Source organism: Moschus berezovskii, chromosome 6, assembly GCF_049115385.1.
Source record: "Moschus berezovskii isolate FMDL1 chromosome 6, NW_MosBer_1.0, whole genome shotgun sequence".
NCBI lineage: Eukaryota > Metazoa > Chordata > Mammalia > Artiodactyla > Moschidae > Moschus > Moschus berezovskii.
The window spans coordinates 118,089,863-118,107,531 of NC_142465.1; the positions used below are offsets into that span (position 1 = coordinate 118,089,863).

The 17,669-nt window shown below is 55.4% G+C and overlaps 1 protein-coding gene across 1 annotated transcript in view; it reads right to left on the bottom strand.

The window, feature by feature from the left end:
- Window positions 1-1,619: 1,619 nt before the first annotated feature.
- EFCAB6 (EF-hand calcium binding domain 6) overlaps window positions 1,620-17,669 on the bottom strand; it is a 225,018-nt gene continuing 208,968 nt past the window's right edge. The window contains exons 26-30 of the mRNA XM_055396088.2: window positions 12,037-12,267; window positions 10,366-10,525; window positions 8,614-8,798; window positions 4,635-4,784; window positions 1,620-2,045 (exon numbers count right to left, since the gene is read on the bottom strand). Of these exons, the coding sequence (XP_055252063.2) occupies window positions 1,923-2,045; window positions 4,635-4,784; window positions 8,614-8,798; window positions 10,366-10,525; window positions 12,037-12,267 (849 nt within the window). The 3' untranslated portion in view covers window positions 1,620-1,922. The remainder of the gene's footprint in view (window positions 2,046-4,634; window positions 4,785-8,613; window positions 8,799-10,365; window positions 10,526-12,036; window positions 12,268-17,669) is intronic.

Here is a 17,669-nt window from a genome sequence, read left to right on the forward strand (position 1 = left end):
GTGTGGCCAGTTATGACCCCATTGAGTCCTGCTTCTGTGTCAGGATGAGCCACTTGCCACTTGTTGAATGCACCAGAGGAAATGCCCAGCTCAGCCTGGGGAGGTCAGGAAGGCTTCCTGTAAGAGGCGGCTCTGCACAAGTTGGCATTCCCGGAGGAGCAGAGTGTGAGGGTGTGTGAGAGGCATTTCAGGAAGGCTGAAGCCAGGCACACGGGGCAGGGGCTGGGCACACAGGAGGGGCCCCAGATGCTGCGGCAGGGGCATCCACCCACCTCCCCACTTAGCAGAGCTGCCGGGGTGGAGGGCGTTTCTGCTCCACGGCATCGACTTGGGACCACGGCCCCATCCTCCATCCCCCTCCCTGAACTCAGGCTGCCTGGGACCCCTTTCCCTGTGGTGGGCATCTTCCTCCTCTGAGCTCCCCCAGGGTCCCCAGGTTCTCTGGGATCTTGAGGTCTCCCCAGTCCTGGCCCAGCCAGACCTCCTCAGCCTGGTCCCCGATGAGCCCCTCGCCAGGCTGGGCAGGATGCCAGGAGCCGCCTCCTCACTCTTGTGCATCCCACAGGGCGTCCTTCCCCTCTGCCGGGGCCTCGGTGTCCCCCTCCCTGCAGTAGGAGTGGAGATCCCACTGGCTGGCTGGAGTGCAGTGTGGCCAGTGGGACTCACAGGAGGTTGGCACTGGCCTGGCTTTCTAAGAGCTCCTGTGGCTTCTGTTTAAACATTTGACTCCTTCCCTGATCAGCAGCCATGGCTGAGTCCAGTGGGAGCAGGGAGAGGAGGTCACGGCTGTGATGGCCCCAGGAAAGGGGAGGAGAAGCCAGGCCACTGCCCAGGCCCCCGGGGAACCTGCCCTCCTGGTGGCTGGAGCTGTGGTGGGTGCTGGGTGGCGCCCACCCAGGGAGGTCCTCGGGCTGTGTCTACTCGGGGTGACAGTGGAGGGTCCTGGTCCCCACCCCTCCCTGATAGCTGGGGTCACACAGCTCAGGGGCAGCCCTCTTGCCTGCCTCTGCAGTTCCTTCCAGAATCTTCCAGAAGGCAACAGGCTCTGTCTCCCTTCCATCTACTTCATGATGGGTGGATAGGATTATGGTGATTTAAAACTTCTCTTGGCTTGTCTTTCCTGGTGTGACTTCCCAGGGGGTTCAGACGGTAATGAGGGAGACCTGGTTCGATTCCTGGGTTGGGAAGATCCCCTGGAGGAGGAAATGACAACCCACTCCAGTATCCTTGCCTGGAGAAATCTTGGACAGAGAAGCCTGGCGGGACACAGTCCAAGGGTTGCAAAGAGTCAGACACGACTGAGTGACTAAGCTCACAGCACAGCACTTAGTCTGTCAGACCCCGCTGTGTTCCGAAATGGGTACTGCTGGGCCTGGAAGGGCTGAGCCCCCGCTGCGCCGATGGGGCCTGACTCAGATGTCGGCCGCTCCTCGTGGGGTCCGGCTGGTGCCTGTGCCCCCAGGACAAAGAGGTGGCCCTGTGGACAAGCCTGGCAGGGGCACAGGTCTGACCCATGTCGGGGAAGCCCCGGGGCCTGTGTGGAGGAGGGGGTGTCCCCGAGTCACCCAGCAGGCTCTTAATGAATAAAACTGGCAGAAATTCTGAGTTTCCAAGTTTATTGCTGGTGGTTCTTTTAAAGTCTCAAGAATCATTCTTGCAAAAGGTTAACATTTTAATCTGCTCAGACTAAGAGGGGTCTTGAGCTCAGCAGGGCAGCCTGGGGCCCTCCAGAGCGGCCGCTGCCAACCCTGGAGCCCAGGCCTGGGTTGACCTCAGAAAGACGCAGGTTGGGTGCGGGTGTGGGCTGTGCTTTGGGGGATGCTCCGGACATTCATGAGACCCTCCACTGATAGATTTCCCGAGGCGTGGGGACGGGCCCTGCGGTCCCCGTCTGTCGGGGCTGGGTTCGCGGTGCGGGGCCCCTACTGGAGGAAGGCCCGGAGGAAGTCATTGTAGGAGATTTTTGAAGACAGCGTCTTGTCGTAATACTCCAGGATGTGGAAGAACTCCTCCTCGGAGAGGTTGATGCCGTACTGCCTCAGGACCTGCGGGGGAGAGGATCCGCCCCTGGTACTGGAGCTGTTGGAGACCCAGACCGAGGAGGCCGGCTGCCAGGAAGGGGCTGGGCCCTTGCCCACCTCTCCTCCCACCTCGAGCCTGGACAGCCCACCTCCAGAGTCACGCCCCCCGCCCTCCCTCCCCACCCCTCTAACAAGGCAGCCCCGTCTATCAACACAGGTGTTGTGAGGCTGATCAAGGTGGAGGACGAGGAAGATGCACAGAACCGAGGGGATTGGAGGGGAGACTGGCCACAGAGCCTTAACTAGGTGGGAGGCCTCGGGGCTCAGCTTCAAGGCAGGGGAGGAGGGCAGGCCCACATGTGCAGGCTTCAGCGAGTAGTTATGACTCAACAGTAATACATCCCATGGCGGAGCCTGCTGGTTTTGCCATCAATATCCATTGGCCCTTCCCCTTCCATGATTAGACCCTGATTTTCTTCCAGGCTGCTGTGTGCCCAGCTAAAAGGAAAGGTGAGAATTCTCTGCCTCTCTCATAGTTCTGGCCACTAAAACGAAATGAGAATCCTATGCTGGACTTCTGGGAAGACTCCTCTAAAGAAAACAGGCACATCCTCCTTCTCTCTTCTCTGCTGCCTGGGATGCTGAAGTGATGCTGGGGCTCCAGCAGCCGACTTGGGCTATGAGGTGACCTTGGGGAAGGAATTCAGGTATTGAAGATGGTAGAAAAAAAAAAATACAGATGTCCCTGATGACAGTCCAGCCACCATGCCAGCTCCGGACTTCCTACCTCTGGGATTCTTTTACATGAGAGAGAAGAAAACTACCATGTTTAAGCTGCTGTAATTTATTTCACCTCTGTTACATGCAACTGAGACACACTGTGATAGATACCCTATTAAATAAATATAAAGATTAGGTTATACATTTCCTATGTATGTTTTGTGTTATAATTCATTTCTCAGAGGCTAGAAACTTGGAAGAACCCAAGTTTCCTCCAGGGCCGGCAGGACTGGCCCGGGCCCGTGGGGTTGAGGTCAGCTGGCCTGCCTCTGGGACTGATGGGCTGCGAGCAGGAAAGGGGAGTGAACTGGGGGTCCAGAGGGCCCAGTGCCCATCAGGTCAAATTGCCGAGGGTGATGTCTCCGTTTCTCTTGCCCCATCCCTGCCTGTCACCCACCCCGAGTTCCTAGGATGTTATCTTCCTTCTCTTCTCTGGCTGAGAATTGTATTTGACCCCAAAGAAAAGACCGGGGCTTCTCTGGTGGCTCAGACAGTAAAGAATCTGCCTGCAACGTGGGTGACCCAGGTTTGATCCATGGGTCGGGAATATCCCCCGGAGAAGGGCATGGCAACCCATTCCAGTATTCTTGCCTGGAGAATTCCATGGGCAGAGGAGCCTGGCAGGCTGCAGTCCATGGTCTTGCAAAGGGTTAGACATGAGTGAGTGACTAACCAGTGCTGTGAGCTGGAGGCCACATGGGGGAGGTGACATGGTATTCACCATCGCCAGTGACAGGCCTGGCCCCACCCACTGCATGTGTGTTGGTGGGGTGGGGGGGCTCCAGGGGGCACCTCACTCTCCAGTGCCCTGCATGGGGTCCTTGCAAATACAGACTCACTAACTGCAGTTCATCTGCCTGCATTGCTATTTAAGAAAAGCTTTTTTACTTAAAAATCTTTTTGTTTTAGTTATTGAAGCCCAGAGAAATCTAAGGAATACATTTTTCCTAACCGCACTGAGAGGTCATAAACCTTTCTTGCTTTGATGTCTTGACTGAGTTTTTTTTCCTGGCTGTAACATTTGATTTTTAATCTACCATTCTAGACTTCAATTATTTTCTCAACCTTAGTGGTTAGTTAGGGCGGGGATGGGAGAGAGAAGCAAAGAATGGGAGCAGGCCCGCTGACAGTTTGAGGAGTTCTGCGTTATTCCAAATGTGGGAGTTTTAAGTCACCCTTGAGGGTGGCCCGTTTCTCTCTCTCAGGAGGAAACCCTCCAAAGGTTAACCTCCAAAGGTTCTGCTGGGTAAAGTCTAGCATAGATTCTGCTCTAGAGGTGGGGCTGTGGGGGGCGTCGTGCTCACAGCTGGTGGACGGGGGTGGGCGAGGTGCTCCCCAGACCAGCAGGAGAGGCCCCGGAGTCCAGTCTCTGTTGGGGGAGCTGGCTGGCCAGACTGCATGGTCCGGGGTGGGCAGCTCCTCCATGCCAGGTCAGCAGAGGGAGAGGGGAGGGCCGAGCGGGGGGCTCTCACAGGGCAGGGCCAGGGTCTGCGATCCTGAGTAGCCACGCTTGGGCCGTGCTTTGGTCCCCGAGGTCGTCATTCTGCTCTGTGGCCTCGTGCGGGGTGCAGGCAGGGTTCTGAGGAGCAGTGGCAGCGGACGGCTGCACTCAGGTGTTGCTGCCCCGGGAAGGCCTGGCGGGATTCTAGAAGCCTTCAGGGAGGGGACAGCCTGGGGTTGGCCGCGGACAACAAGTGGACGCAGCCCCCAGTAACCTGGGGGAGCCCAGGAAGTGAGGTCTGGACAGCTTGCCCACGCCTGGGCCTTCCTTCGGTGAGGCTTTTCTGGCCGCGTCCTGTTCGGAGGGAGAAGCCCCACAAGAGCCGTTCTCACCTTCCTGAAGTCAGCCACGCTGAGAAGCCCCGTCTCACCCTCGTCGTAGGCCTTGAACGTGCGCCGCATCGGCCTCCAGCAGTGCACAATCTTGGGCTGAATCCGAAGCAAGGCGGAGTAAAAGGAGCATGTCTCGGTGCCGGCTTCTTTCTGGGAGAAGAGCCAAAACCCATAAGGAGGTGAGAAAGGAGCTCTGAGGTGGGAAGGATGGTGTGGACAGGCTGTGGCCCGAGTGGGAAGGAAGGGGCTGTGAGCTCCTCTCCTGGGCCTTGCTTCCGTCTTGGCCTCCAGGGCTCACACCCCACCCAGGGCTCCCCGCTGGAAGGGAGTCTGCAGGCTCGTCCCAGGTGGCTTGGTGGTAAAGAATCTGCCTGCCAGCGTAGGCGATGCAGGTTCGATCCCTGAGTCGGGAAGATCCTCTGGAGAAGGAGATGGCAACCCGAACCAGTATTCTTGCCTGGAGAATCCCGTGGACAGAGAAGCTGGGTAGGCTAGGGCCCATGGGGTCGCAAAGAGTGGGACACGATTTAGTGACTAAACAAAGCTCATCACAAACAGCATCTCCTGGGAGGAAGGTAGGCCTCTTCATCCCCATTTCCTGGATTGGGAAACGGAGGCTCAGGGAGGCAAAGGGGCAGGATCAGGACCCCTCGGGGCTCCGTTTGATGCTAACACCCACCAGACCGCCTCCCAGGGAACCCCTCCCCGTGTATTTGAGGGGATGGTCAGGTAGATAACCGAAATAGTTTGAGGGGGAAAAAAAAAAAGAGATTCGATTTGGATCTTCTAGTAGGTTCTTACAATGAACAGTTTTTTAAAAATCGCAAGGTTGTAATTATATCTAGTAATTAGACAGCACACTACACTGTGATTATTTCATTTAGGTACTATTAAATTTGAAAACAAGATATTTTAGCATGATCTAGCCCCAACGCATGTCTGAATATCACAGAGGTGAACCGTAGGCAATAACGTGTAACACATTTTGGGCAAGTTTAACTTTTAACAGGGCACCACAGAAAAGACGTCAGCACAACATCAAATTGCTTTCAGTTTTTACATGCTTTAGCACCTATGATAGAAACTCACCAGATGCCCTTTAGCTTCATCAGTGCCCAATTGACTGATCAGCCGGTCCCCACCCGTGGAAGAGAAGGGATTTTGTGAGCACTTGCTCTTTCCACACCTAAGTTCGGCTAGAGAAAGGGTTTTCCCATCCCAGCCCGGGACACCAGCCCACCCAGGAGTCCTCTGCTGCTGGCAGCTCCCCCCGGAAGCAAAGTGCCAGGGCTTCCCTGGGGGCTCAGTTGTTAAGAATCCGCCTACAAATGCAGGAGACACATGGGTTAGAGCCCTGGTCCTGGAAGATTCCATGAGCTTCGCAGCAACTCCGCCCGTGCGCGGCAACTACTGGAAGTGGGAGTGAGGCTGCTCAGTCGCGACCAACTCCTCACAGCCCCGTGGATGGCGGCCCGCCAGGCTCCCCTGTTCGTGGGGCTCTCCAGGCAGGAGCACCGCAGCGGGCTGCCACTGCCTTCTCCAGGGGGCCTCCCCACCCAGGGATCGAGCCCAGGTCTCCGGCATTGCAGGCAGACACTTCACCGTCTGAGCCACCAGGGAAAGCCTGCACTCTAGAGCCTGGGAGCTGCAACTACTGAAGCCCACGTGCCTAGAGTCTGTGCGCTGCAACAAGAGACGCCGCTGCCGTGAGAAGCCCAGCAGCACAACTCGAGAGCAGCCCCCGCTCGCTGCAAATAGACAAAAGGCTGTGCAGCAAAAAAAAAAAAAAAAAAAAAGACCCAGCACAGCCAAAATAAATAAATAAATAATTAGAACTACTAAAAAAAAAAGCAAAGTCCCAGCTCACTTCCTCAGAGGAGTGTGTCTGCTGTTAAGGCTACAGAGAAAGCCTCAAAGCGCTAGAAAAGGAAATGGCCCTTGAGACGGCTGGCGTGGTGGGGCTGGGAGGGGGCCACCTACAGAGGAGACCAGGCAGGGGCAGGGCGGGCCCTGGTCCCACTCCTTCCTGGGAGAGGCTCCCGGGAGTCTCACCACCTGTCAGTCAGGCCCAGGGTGGGCTCCTGGACGGAAGGCAGGACTGTCCTGAGCCGCGGAGTGGAGGCTGTGGTTGGGTTTCGGTGGATGACCAGAGCTGGGGGCGAGGCAGGGGCATACGGAGGTGAGCTGGGACATCTGCCCGGGCCAAGGCTCCTGGTTCGGGGGGTCCTATCCCAGAGCGCCTCTCACTTCCCATGCACCATCTCAGTCAGGCACGCCCCCCCGCCCAGCCCACCAAGCAGTCCACGAGCAGCTTTTGGACGCCTCTGTGAGGGTAGGCAGTGCACCTGGGAGCAGGCCGGCCTCTGCACACGGGGGGCTTGGAAGGAGGTGTGGAGCCTCTTCCCAGTAGGCCACCCCTCACAGGCTCTTCGAAGCCAGCAAACCACCCCTCGCTTACAGAACTGAGGCCCAAAGAAGCGGAGGAGGGACAGAGCGGGCAGAGGTCTCCATGGCTCTCCAACTATGCTTGCAGGCGGGCCCTCTGACAATTGAACGAGGAAAGTATTTTCTCTACGGATGTGAGAGTCGGACTGTGAAGAAAGCTGATCGCCGAAGAATTGATGCTTCTGAACTGTGGTGCTGGAGAAGACTCTTGAGAGTCCCATGAACTGCAAGGAGATCCAACCAGTCCATTCTAAAGGAGATCAGCCCTGGGTATTCATTGGAAGTACTGATGCTAAAGCTGAAACTCCAGTACTTTGGCCACCTCACACGAAGAGTTGATTCACTGGAAAAGACTCTGATGCTGGGAAGGATTGGGGGCGGGAGGAGACGGGGACGACAGAGAATGAGATGGCTGGATGGCATCACCGACTCGATGGACATGAGTTTGAGTGAACTCCAGGAGTTGGTGATGGACAGGGAGGCCTAGCATGCTGTGATTCACGGGGTCACAAAGAGTCGGACACGACTGAGTGACTGAACTGAACTGAACAGAATAACTGAGCTAGAGAAAGAATTGTCATAAAGCTAAGTTTTTCTTCCATAGTTTGTTGTAAGCCTTTGGTGCTAGCTCTTGATTGTGTAAACTAGAAACTATGGTAAGATGGGGCGCGATTTTGCACAAAATGACAGATTTCACTGCATGGAATCCACTGTTTGCTGGCTGGCACACCATCACTCGGCTGCTGCTGGGATGCGGGGGCCTGGGTGGGGGTCTGGGTGGGGGCGCTGCTGGGCTTGCCCCACACCTCTGGTCCCCACAGCTGGGTCCAAGTCAACAACGCCTGTTCGTACTTATTTAATTCAGTGTAACTCAATTCAGAGTTGCAGATGATAGAACATGAGTGTGGAAAAGTCTTCATGCTTTGGAAAGACTTGAGAGAAGCGCATCCGTAACAGTGTGCTTGAGCTGGTTGTGGGTGAGAATCATATGCTTACAAATGACAGAGAAAAGGTAAACATCCAGGGGCCCTCCAGTGACAAGATTTAAGCATCTTTACGGTCTCATTCCTCTTCAAAGAAGCAACAAGAGGACTGCACACAAGGCATCGTGCGTGCAGCTTATGCAAGCAAGATCGCACGTCTCTGAGCAAGGTCTGCCCGTCTCAGATGCCTGACGAGCAAGCAAGCAGCTATGTGTAAGGTACAGGTGTTTCCCTTCACTGTGGCCGCCACCCCACCGTATCTCCAGTTAAGTGACCGATACCTGCCTCCGGCGGCCATGTGAACCACCGACACTCTTCCCTCTGTCAACCCACAGAGGGCCCCTCAGGCAGGTGTCACTCAACCAGCTTGCGAGCCTTGGATCCAGACTGCTGGCTCCCAGCCTGGGGTCTCCAGACCGTCACAGGTTTGCAGAGGTTCATACATGCACTGCGTGCATGAAGTCAAGCGATAGGGTTTACGAGGAGTCGAGAAAAATGAAAGGAACCAGTCTAGCCCGGCCCCGCCCCTGGCCTCCGGGTGATTCACGTACCATTTTATTCGCGTTCTGGATTTTCATTCTCTGCATCAGCGAGGTCTCCTTTGCTTTTAGCAGGAGGACGCAGCTCTGGATGAAGCTGCAGTAAGCGAACTTCCCGTTGTTCTTCAAGTCGTACTTGACGAGGAGCTGCTGGCACTCGTCTCTGGTGATGTCCAGGCTGAATTTCTCCACGAGAGCTGCAGGCAAGCACATCAGTTCACCCAGTGGCGGGCGGTTCCCCCTTGGCTCGATCACAGCTTTCGCTCACTCACTCACTCACTCACTCATCACTCATCACTTGCTGAGACGTCCCGGCCAGGTCCGTGGTTCCCGGGCTCGCGGCTGCTGGCTGGACGGATGTGGAAACACACAGGCAGGCGACTGGGTTAAGTGTGGCCGGGACGGAGGGGACCCCGCGTCTGGCTGGGCTCCCTCTGTCCTGGCTTAGCCTGCTGGCCCAGCTTTGCTTGGTCTCTGTTGCTGTGGTCACCGCAGTAGGAACACAGCGCTGTGGGGGCCATGACCGCAGGCAGCAAGAACGTGGAGCGAGCTTCCCGCCGCATGGGAGTTGGGCAGGGCCGGGCAGCTGGGGAGAAGGGAAGGTTCCATGTGCTGGGGTGTGGGCCTGGCAGGGGCCCCCCTGGGGTCAGGAATTCAGACTTGGTCCTCTGCGCAAGCGTCTTCAACTGGGCTTCGAGATACGCTCTCAGGAGTCTTCTAGGCTACACCAATTTGTGCATTTGGGGATTTCATTCTAATGATGATCTTAAAGTTCCATTCTGGAGCACAAGGACCTCCCTTAAGAGACAACCACCGTGCACTTTGAGGATCTGTGTCTGGCTTTCTTTCTTTCTAATTATTTTTTGTTGCGCTGGGTTTTTGTTGCATCAACAGTATGCAGCAATTAGAGGGAGTGTAAATCCAACCGATTTTTATAAATATTTGAAGTTTACCAAAGTGATAAGTAAGCAAGCAATTATGAGTCGCTCAGTCGTGTCCTATTCTTTGCCACCCCGTGGATTGTAGCCCATGCCAGGCTCCTCTGGTCCATGGGATTCTCCAGGCAAGAATACGGGAGTGGGTGCTGCTGCTGCTGCTAAGTCACTTCAGTCGTGTCCGACTCTGTGTGACCCCATAGACGGAAGCCCACCAGGCTCCCCCGTCCCTGGGATTCTCCAGGCAAGAACACTGGAGTGGGTTGCCATTTCCTTCTCCAATGTGTGAAAGTGAAGTCACTCAGTCGTGTCCGACCCTTAGCGACCCCACGGACTGCAGCCTACCAGGCTCCTCCATCCATGGGATTTTCTAGGCAAGAGCACGGGAGTGGGTAGCCATTCCCTTCTCCAGGGGGTCATCCTGACCCAGGGATTAAACCTGGGTCTCCTGCATTGCAAGTGGATTCTTTTCCCTCTGAGCCACCAGGGAAGCCCATTTGAAGTTTACCAAAGCGATACATGGCAAACATCTAACCAACAGCGCCAAGCTGTGTCCCCCGCTGCCCCAGGCCCCCGGGCCACCTCCCTGGGCTCTCAAAGCTTGTCGCTGTTTATATTCTGCCCAGAGACCATGACCAGCCTGCAGTTTCTAGCCCCGAGAGTCACGCGTGCTGACTTGATCCAGTGGGCGTGGACCTGCCTGGTGAGGGTGGAGGCGCCAGGAGCCCTTGAACCCCAGATGATCCCACAGGTTGCCCAGGCTCCACCGGGAGGAGGGACCTGGGCTGGGAGGTGGCCCCGCGTGCCCCGGGGTCGGAGCGGGACGCACCCAGGAACTCGGGGCCGGGGATCTCGCCCTGCTTGTTGGGGTCCCTCTCCTTGCACTCGCGGAGCAGCTCCCGCCAGCAGCCCTGGACCTTCTTGCGAAGCTTGGTCTCGATGGGCTCGCAGTTCTGCAGGGGCAGGGTCCCGCTCACGCTCGAGGGGGTCTAGCGAGAAAGAAAATGGTCTTGTACCTGGAGATTCTAGAGGGACGTCATAGGAGAAACTTACAGATGTGACGCGAGTTTCGAGGTGTACAATTCATAGGAGGTGTTATTTCAGAAGTAGAATGAAAAACAAAACAAAAATGCTAATGTGACCATTTTAACTATTTTTGGGTACAAATATATAGCCTTTCTCTTCCTGGCTTCTAGAGGCCCCCACATTTCTTGGCTCAAGGCCCCCTTTGTCTTCCACCTTCAAAGCTGCAGTGGTAGGGGTGTGTGTGTTAGTTACTCAGTTGTGTCTGGCTCTTTGCGACCCCATAGACTGCAGCCCGCCAGGCTCCTCTGTCCATGGGATTCTCCAGGCAAGAATACTGGAGTGGGTTGCCTTTTCCTTCTCCAGGGGATCTCCCAACCCCTGATTGAACCCAAGTCTCCTGTGTTGCAGACAGATTCTTTATCATCTGAGCCACCAGGCAATGGTGTGTGGGTCTTTCTCAGACTGAGTCTCTCCTGCATGTCCCATGTGCCTCCGTGTCCCCATTGACTCGACACGGTCAGTTGGGCCCCCTGGACACTCAGGGACAATCTTGTTAGCTGATAAGCAGCTCTAAGTCCATCAGAAACCTTGACTACCCCCTCGGCAGGTAAGGTACACATCACAGGCTTTGGGGACCAGGACGTGGATGTCCTTGGGGTGCTCTGACCCCCTTGACTCTGATCCACTCACCATCTTTAACGCACTAAACACTCCACTTACAGGTTCACTGTTCTTGCCCATCATCCCCTATGAGATCATAAACCCCACGAGTGCTGGAGCCGGTGTTCATTCTCGGCACACAGTAGGTGTGCAGTAGACGCGCTGACAGGATGAATGAGTGACCAGCTCTGTCTTGGATGCCTCGCCACGCAGGAAGCAAGGAGGTGGTGCTCACATGCCCGGCTGCCATCCCCCCAAACACCACCCCCCAGAGACCCTGTCATGCTTCTTACAGAGGGAGGCAGACCCTCTGCGGGACTGAGCCCCTCCCTTCATCCCGGGCTGGGGAGCTCGGCCCAGGACCAGGGCTATGCGGTCAGACAGCCTGGGTTTGCTGTTGGGTCTCTCCGTGCTGACGAGGGACCCTGAGCCCACACGGGTCCCTCTTAAGAGTCTTGGATCTTCAACTATAAAACGGGTATTAATGCCCCGTCCCTCTCAGTACATGGCCCTCAGCAGATCTGTCCACCCTGGGGGCATCTGTGTTCCTGGGTGACAACGCCCTTGACAATGGCTGACCTGCCCCCCTCCCCCAGGTCCTGCCCCCACCCCCAGTTCCCCTCTGTCTCTTCTGCCCCCGATGCCCACCCTTCCCTCCCCTCCAAGGCAGGTGACTGAGGGGACCCACCAGTGGCTCCTCTCCAGCACCCCCTGGGCCCGGGGGCTCATTCCAGGATACCTTCTCTGTCACCCGAACCCTTGCCTGGGGAGAACGCAGAACCAGTGAGACGCCGAGAGACGGGAAGGAACTCACGCAGGGGTGACTCCGCGGCTTGGACCCCGCTTTCAGGTCGCGAGTGGGCGATGACCCTGCGGACCGGCCCCGGTCTGAGACCTCAGGGACGCTGCTCCCTCTCTGCGCTTTGGCCGAGTCGCCTGTGGCTGGCAGCGTGGCCGGCTTGTCCGCGTTGAAGCTGCTCAGGAAGTCCGGGTACCTCAGCCTCCCCTTGGAGTTGACGGGCATCTCTTCCCAGAGCCTGTCAAACTGGCAAAGAAGCAGAGGTCACCCTTGGGTCAGTGCACACCCTAGGCAAGGGGGCCAGAAGCTGGCGAAGGCGGTGTGCTCCTTTGCTGGGTTCCGGGCTCATGTCAAGTTAAAAAAAAAATTGAAAAATGAAAAACACCCAACCGGCCAGCCCCAGCTTCCTGGGAAAGCGGGGTTTGGGGGGGCGGATTATCCATGGCTTCTGCGGGACATTTTTTAATTGAATTGGGCCCTTAGTGAGCACTTTAAGGCCATTAAATCTTGCCATTAGTCAGAGAGACTGAGCTGCAGGACAGAAGAATGTTCTGGGGAAAACGCAAATCAAGCCCCAGCCTCCCTGGGTCCCCGGGGGAGCCTGGCGAGGCTCCCTCCTGCAGAAGAGCCCCAGAGCCCTGCGAACAGCACGGGTGCCGCTGAGCAACGTGAGTCACCCTCAGGGCGAACAATGTCCTCTCAGGGGATGAAGAGCAGCGGCTGGAGGATGGGGAGCAGTTTACGGCTTTGGCGTCAGTGCGTCTGTTGTCACCAGGCTGAGTGAGGGCCCATGTTGCTGGGATGCCACCAAACGACTCAATACTGCAGGAGCCACTCTAGGTAGCTCGATGGCTTTCAGGGAGCTGAGAAGAATGGTAATTTAACTTCCATTTGTTTTTCTTTACAGCCCCTAAGGCCCAGCTTCCAGCCTGCATCTTTGACCCTGAGGCCAAGGGAGGGACATTCCTGCCCTGTGCTTCAGCTTGGTCAGAAAGCCACTCGGCTTGCCCCCTCCACTGGGGTTTTCCAGGGGCAAATTAAAAGGGATCATGTCCAACGCTGCTGGAAAGTCTGGAGAAGATGTAGTGAGGTCTGAGGAAGAGTAGGAGAACGTTCCAGGCACTGAGAAGGAGAAACGGTTTAGTCTGGGACAATCTTCTTGACTTGTCTTAGCTTTTTGTGCTAACCTTTTAATTGTGAAATAATTACAGGTTTGCAGAAAGTGAAGAGGAACTCAAAAGCCTCTTGATGAAAGTGAAAGAGGAGAGTGAAAAGGCTGGCTTGAAGCTCAACATTCAGAAAACAAAGATCATGGCATCTGGTCCCATCACTTCATGGGAAATAGATGGAAAAACAGTGGAAACAGTGTCAGACTTTATTTTTTTGGGCTCCAAAATCACTGCAGATGCTGATTGCAGCCATGAAATTAAAAGACACTTACTCCTTGGAAGGAAAGTTATGACCAACCTTGATCGTATATTAAAAAGCAGAGATATTACTTTGCCAACCAAGGTCCGTCTAGTCAAGGCAATGGTTTTTCCCGTGGTCATGTATGGATGTGAGAGTTGGACTGTGAAAAAGGCTGATCACCGAAGAATCGATGCTTTTGAACTGTGGTGTTGGAGAAGACTCTTGAGAGTCCCTTATACTGCAAGGAGATCCAACCAGTCCATTCTAAAGGAGATCAATCCTGGATGTTCATTGGAGGGACTGATGCTAAAGCTGAAACTGCAATACTTTGGCCACCTCATGCGACGAGTTGACTCACTGGAAAAGACTCTGATGCTGGGAAAGGTTGGGGGCGGGAGGAGAAGGGGACAATGGAGAATGAGATGGCTGGATGGCATCACCGACTCTGGACATGGGTTTGAGTGTACTCCGGGAGTTGGTGATGGACAGGGAGGCCTGGCGTGCTGTGATTCATGGGGTCGTGGAGAGTCGGACACGACTGAGCGACTGAACTGAACTGAACTGAGGATGTTCCAACAATGATACAGAGAGGTCTCCGGGATCCTCCGCCCAGCTTCCCTCCAAGGTTACATCTTATGTAACAGCTTCATATGTGTGTGTGCGTGTGTGTGTGTGTAGTTCAGTGTCATTTATCACATCGAGAGTTGCATGGTGCTTTCATTTTAATCAATGAGGGAAACCTACTTCGTGGAGTGGAGGTGAAGGTCCTTGAGGAAGTGGCCACAGAGGCTCAGACAGACCTCACCGGCACCAAGGTCTCCTCCAGGAAAGTTCTCCAGGACCACCAAGGAAACCAGATGCTCTTCTCTTCCTACCTGCATCCTGATGAAACCACCCCTGTAGGTGACACCTCACCAGACTGACAGACTCCCTGGAGAGGCCTCTGAAAGTCATCTTTAAATACCAACTGTCTTGCAAAGGGGCTGACACTCAGTGGGGTCTCAATATATGTTTGTTAATGGCTGAAGATCCCCAAAGACTCACATGATAAAACTGACCAGATGGGAAGACCCTTTAGAAATGAAGAGGGACAGGGGACAGGGTGCTCAACTACGTTCAGAGTGCATCCCTCAGGAAAGGCTTTATGGAGGAGAGACGCAGCTGAAGGGGAGGGCGGGCTGCCGGTGGGCTCTCAGGCCCTCCGATCTTAGCAAGACTTGGGAGGCAGGCAGGAAGAAGGTCATGCTATGTAGGACAGAGACAAAGGACGGGATGTGGCGAGAAACTGAAGCACAGGTGTGAAGACATTCACAAAACAGCCCAGGATAATAAAAGGGGGCTGTTCTCAGGCACGTGAGGCAGGGCCCGCCACCTTCCTGATGAAATCCTGTGATGCAGTGAGCTCAATGCAGGACCACACAAACACTATTCTCATCTTTTTGTAACTGAAGGGGCCTCGATGGGAAGAATATACATCCCTAGGATGACTCGGGGGCTCCCCTGGTGGCTCAGGGGCAAAGAATCCACCTGCCAATGCAGGAGACACGGGTTCGATCCCTGGGTCAAGAAGATCCCCTGGAGAAGGGAATGGCAACCCACTTCAGTATCCTTGCCTGAGAAATCCCATGGACAGAAGAGCCTGGTGGGCCACTACAGTCCATGAGGTTGCCAAAGAGTCGGACATGACTTAGTGACTACACAACAACAGGATACCAGGAGCCTGGGTGGGCCGGCAAAGAACGGGAGGCCACACACGGTTCTGCAGGCCTGACAGGTTCCACCCCAGGACTCTGAAGTAGCCAGGGATGCAGCACAGGATGGCGGCTGGGGGTGGGGGTGCTGCAGGGACAGCTGAGGCTGGGAATGGGCACCCCAAAAGTGGATTCTGGAGAATTACAGGCCTGTGAGCTGGACATGAAACCTGGGCAGAATTCTTATGGTTTGTGAATAAGCTGAAAAGCAAGTGAGTTTCCATGTCATGTGGCGGAATGTGGCCTGCTGAAAGGTCCCCTGGAAACACAGAGGAGCAGTCAACAGCCTTCTAAACACAAAGAACTCAGGACCTCGGGTCCTGCTTCTGCTTGTGAGGTGCCAAGCTGCAAGGGAACGCCACTCCATCTTACCAGCAAGAAAAAGCCAAATACCTACAGATTCAGAACTCTTCTCGAGCCCGTCTGCGAGCTGAGGTTGCAGGAGCTGAGAGGACTGAATTCGATCGAGCCCCAAGGCTCCAAGGAGATCCTGACACCCCAGCTCTCATGCCTGGTGGGGCTCAGGAGGAAGTGGGAAGAAATCATCTGAGATGTTAGCAAATTCCCAAAGGCCAAACGGGGGCTGGCGCTCAGGCTGGGAGTCTTGGGCACAGGGAATGATCAAGCTCACAAGCCCTTCTCTGCAGCTTTTGCTGCTGCTCCTGAAGGGGCCACGTGAAGCTACTGGTGGAGGACAGACGTGAAACACCACCCGCTTCTCCAGACACCCTCTCCTGGGAAGCGAAGCCACTGGGGGAGGCAGACAAGTCCACTTGCGCCCGGGGGGCTCCTTCTGCTGGAGGGGTCTGCCCCCGCGCACGCCAGGGCTGAGGGCAGCAGGAACAAAATTCGAATGTGGCTCTGTTACCCGCCACACTGACTCAACAACCCCCACACGCACAGCCTGACAGAGCAGAGGCGAGCCTGTTTCCAGCCATAAATAGTATTTCCACCACGGTCTATGACTCTCCTTCACATGCTGTCTGGCATTCAGCTTTAAAAAAAAAAAAAAAGTTCTACATGCAAACAAAAGGAAAACTGACCCATTGCCAAGAGATACAGCCGTCAACAGGTAAGACTCAGAGATGACCCCCCGTGTGGGGATTATCAGACAAGGACGTTAGGCCATTAAAACAACACATTAGATCCATGAACTAATGTGTCCATGGCTGTAATAGAAAAGGTGCACAGCATGCAGGAACAGATGGGGAATCTCAGCCAAGAGGAGGAAGCTGGTTTTTAAAATGCCCTGTTATGACCAAACACAACAGAGAAACGGGGTTAAATAGAAACAGAGAAGAGCAGAGTGGTATTAGAGGCCTGGTGTGATGCAGGTGGTGGGTGGGACTCTCCCAGGAACAAGGACGAGACACCCCCTTGTGAGACAGGCACTTAGGATGAGGCCATTGCCTACCGCCTGACGTGGAAACAGAGGCAGCCAGAAAGAGGCGTGGCTAGCCTGTGCTGACAGTGGGCACAGAATTCCCATGGTCACTGAGGATAGAGGCCTGGGGGCCAACACAGGAGGAGCCCAGTCTCTAGACCAGCCAAGGCAGCTTTGGGACCATGCCCAGGGTTGATCTGCCCGGGTGAGCCGCGTGTGGAGCGTTTGGGACTTATCGCAACTGCCCAGCTGGCTTCCGTCCCCTCACACCTCACCCCCAGTCTTGGGGCAGGGCCTCTGGTAAAGGGGAACCGGCACTGGCAGCCCCTGCCTTTATTCTTAGCTGGGATCTGGGCCCTGGAGAAAGCACCTGATAATTAGCAGATGTCTCGCCCGCACAGAGAGAGGCTGGAAGGCAGGTAAGAGATCGCTTTGAAGTGTCAGGCGGAGAAAACTTGGATTTAGAATTCTATCCCCAGCCAAACTATCTTTTGAGGATGAGCTTGAAATCGAGCAGCTCTCTGGCTTACCTGTCCCTGAAAGGGCAAGGAAAGATGCGGCTGAGCAGAAGAGGAAGTGAACAGGAAGTGGAAGCGGGACCACAGGGGTGTGACTGTGGACATCAGATCAGTGAGGCACCCAGCACCCCTGCTCCCCTGTCACCCCCCCCCGCAGCACCCCATCCCTGGCTCCTGCAGCCTCCTTAGCCACTGCCCCTCTTCTCTCTCTTACACCCAGACTCACTAAGCAAATCCTGCTGCTTCCAGCTCCGAAACACATCTGTGATCCGACCTCGTCTGCTCCCGGCCATCCACATGGCCTGGTCTTTAATCAGATGTCTTCTCCTCAGGGGCCTCCCCTGACTGCCCTCCTCACAATGTATTGTCCCCACCCCTCCCTACAACAATTCCCCAGCACTGCCCTCTTTCCTGGTTTTTATTTTCTGCCTCTATGGCCATCCAACATACACATATCTTAACATATCTTATTTTGTTTACTGTCCATCTGCCCCTCAAGGAACAAAGACCCATGAGCAGGGTGTGTCTCCTGGGCCCACATCCCGGCACTGCAGCCTCAAGGAGAGCACCCTGACCCCTTGGGCC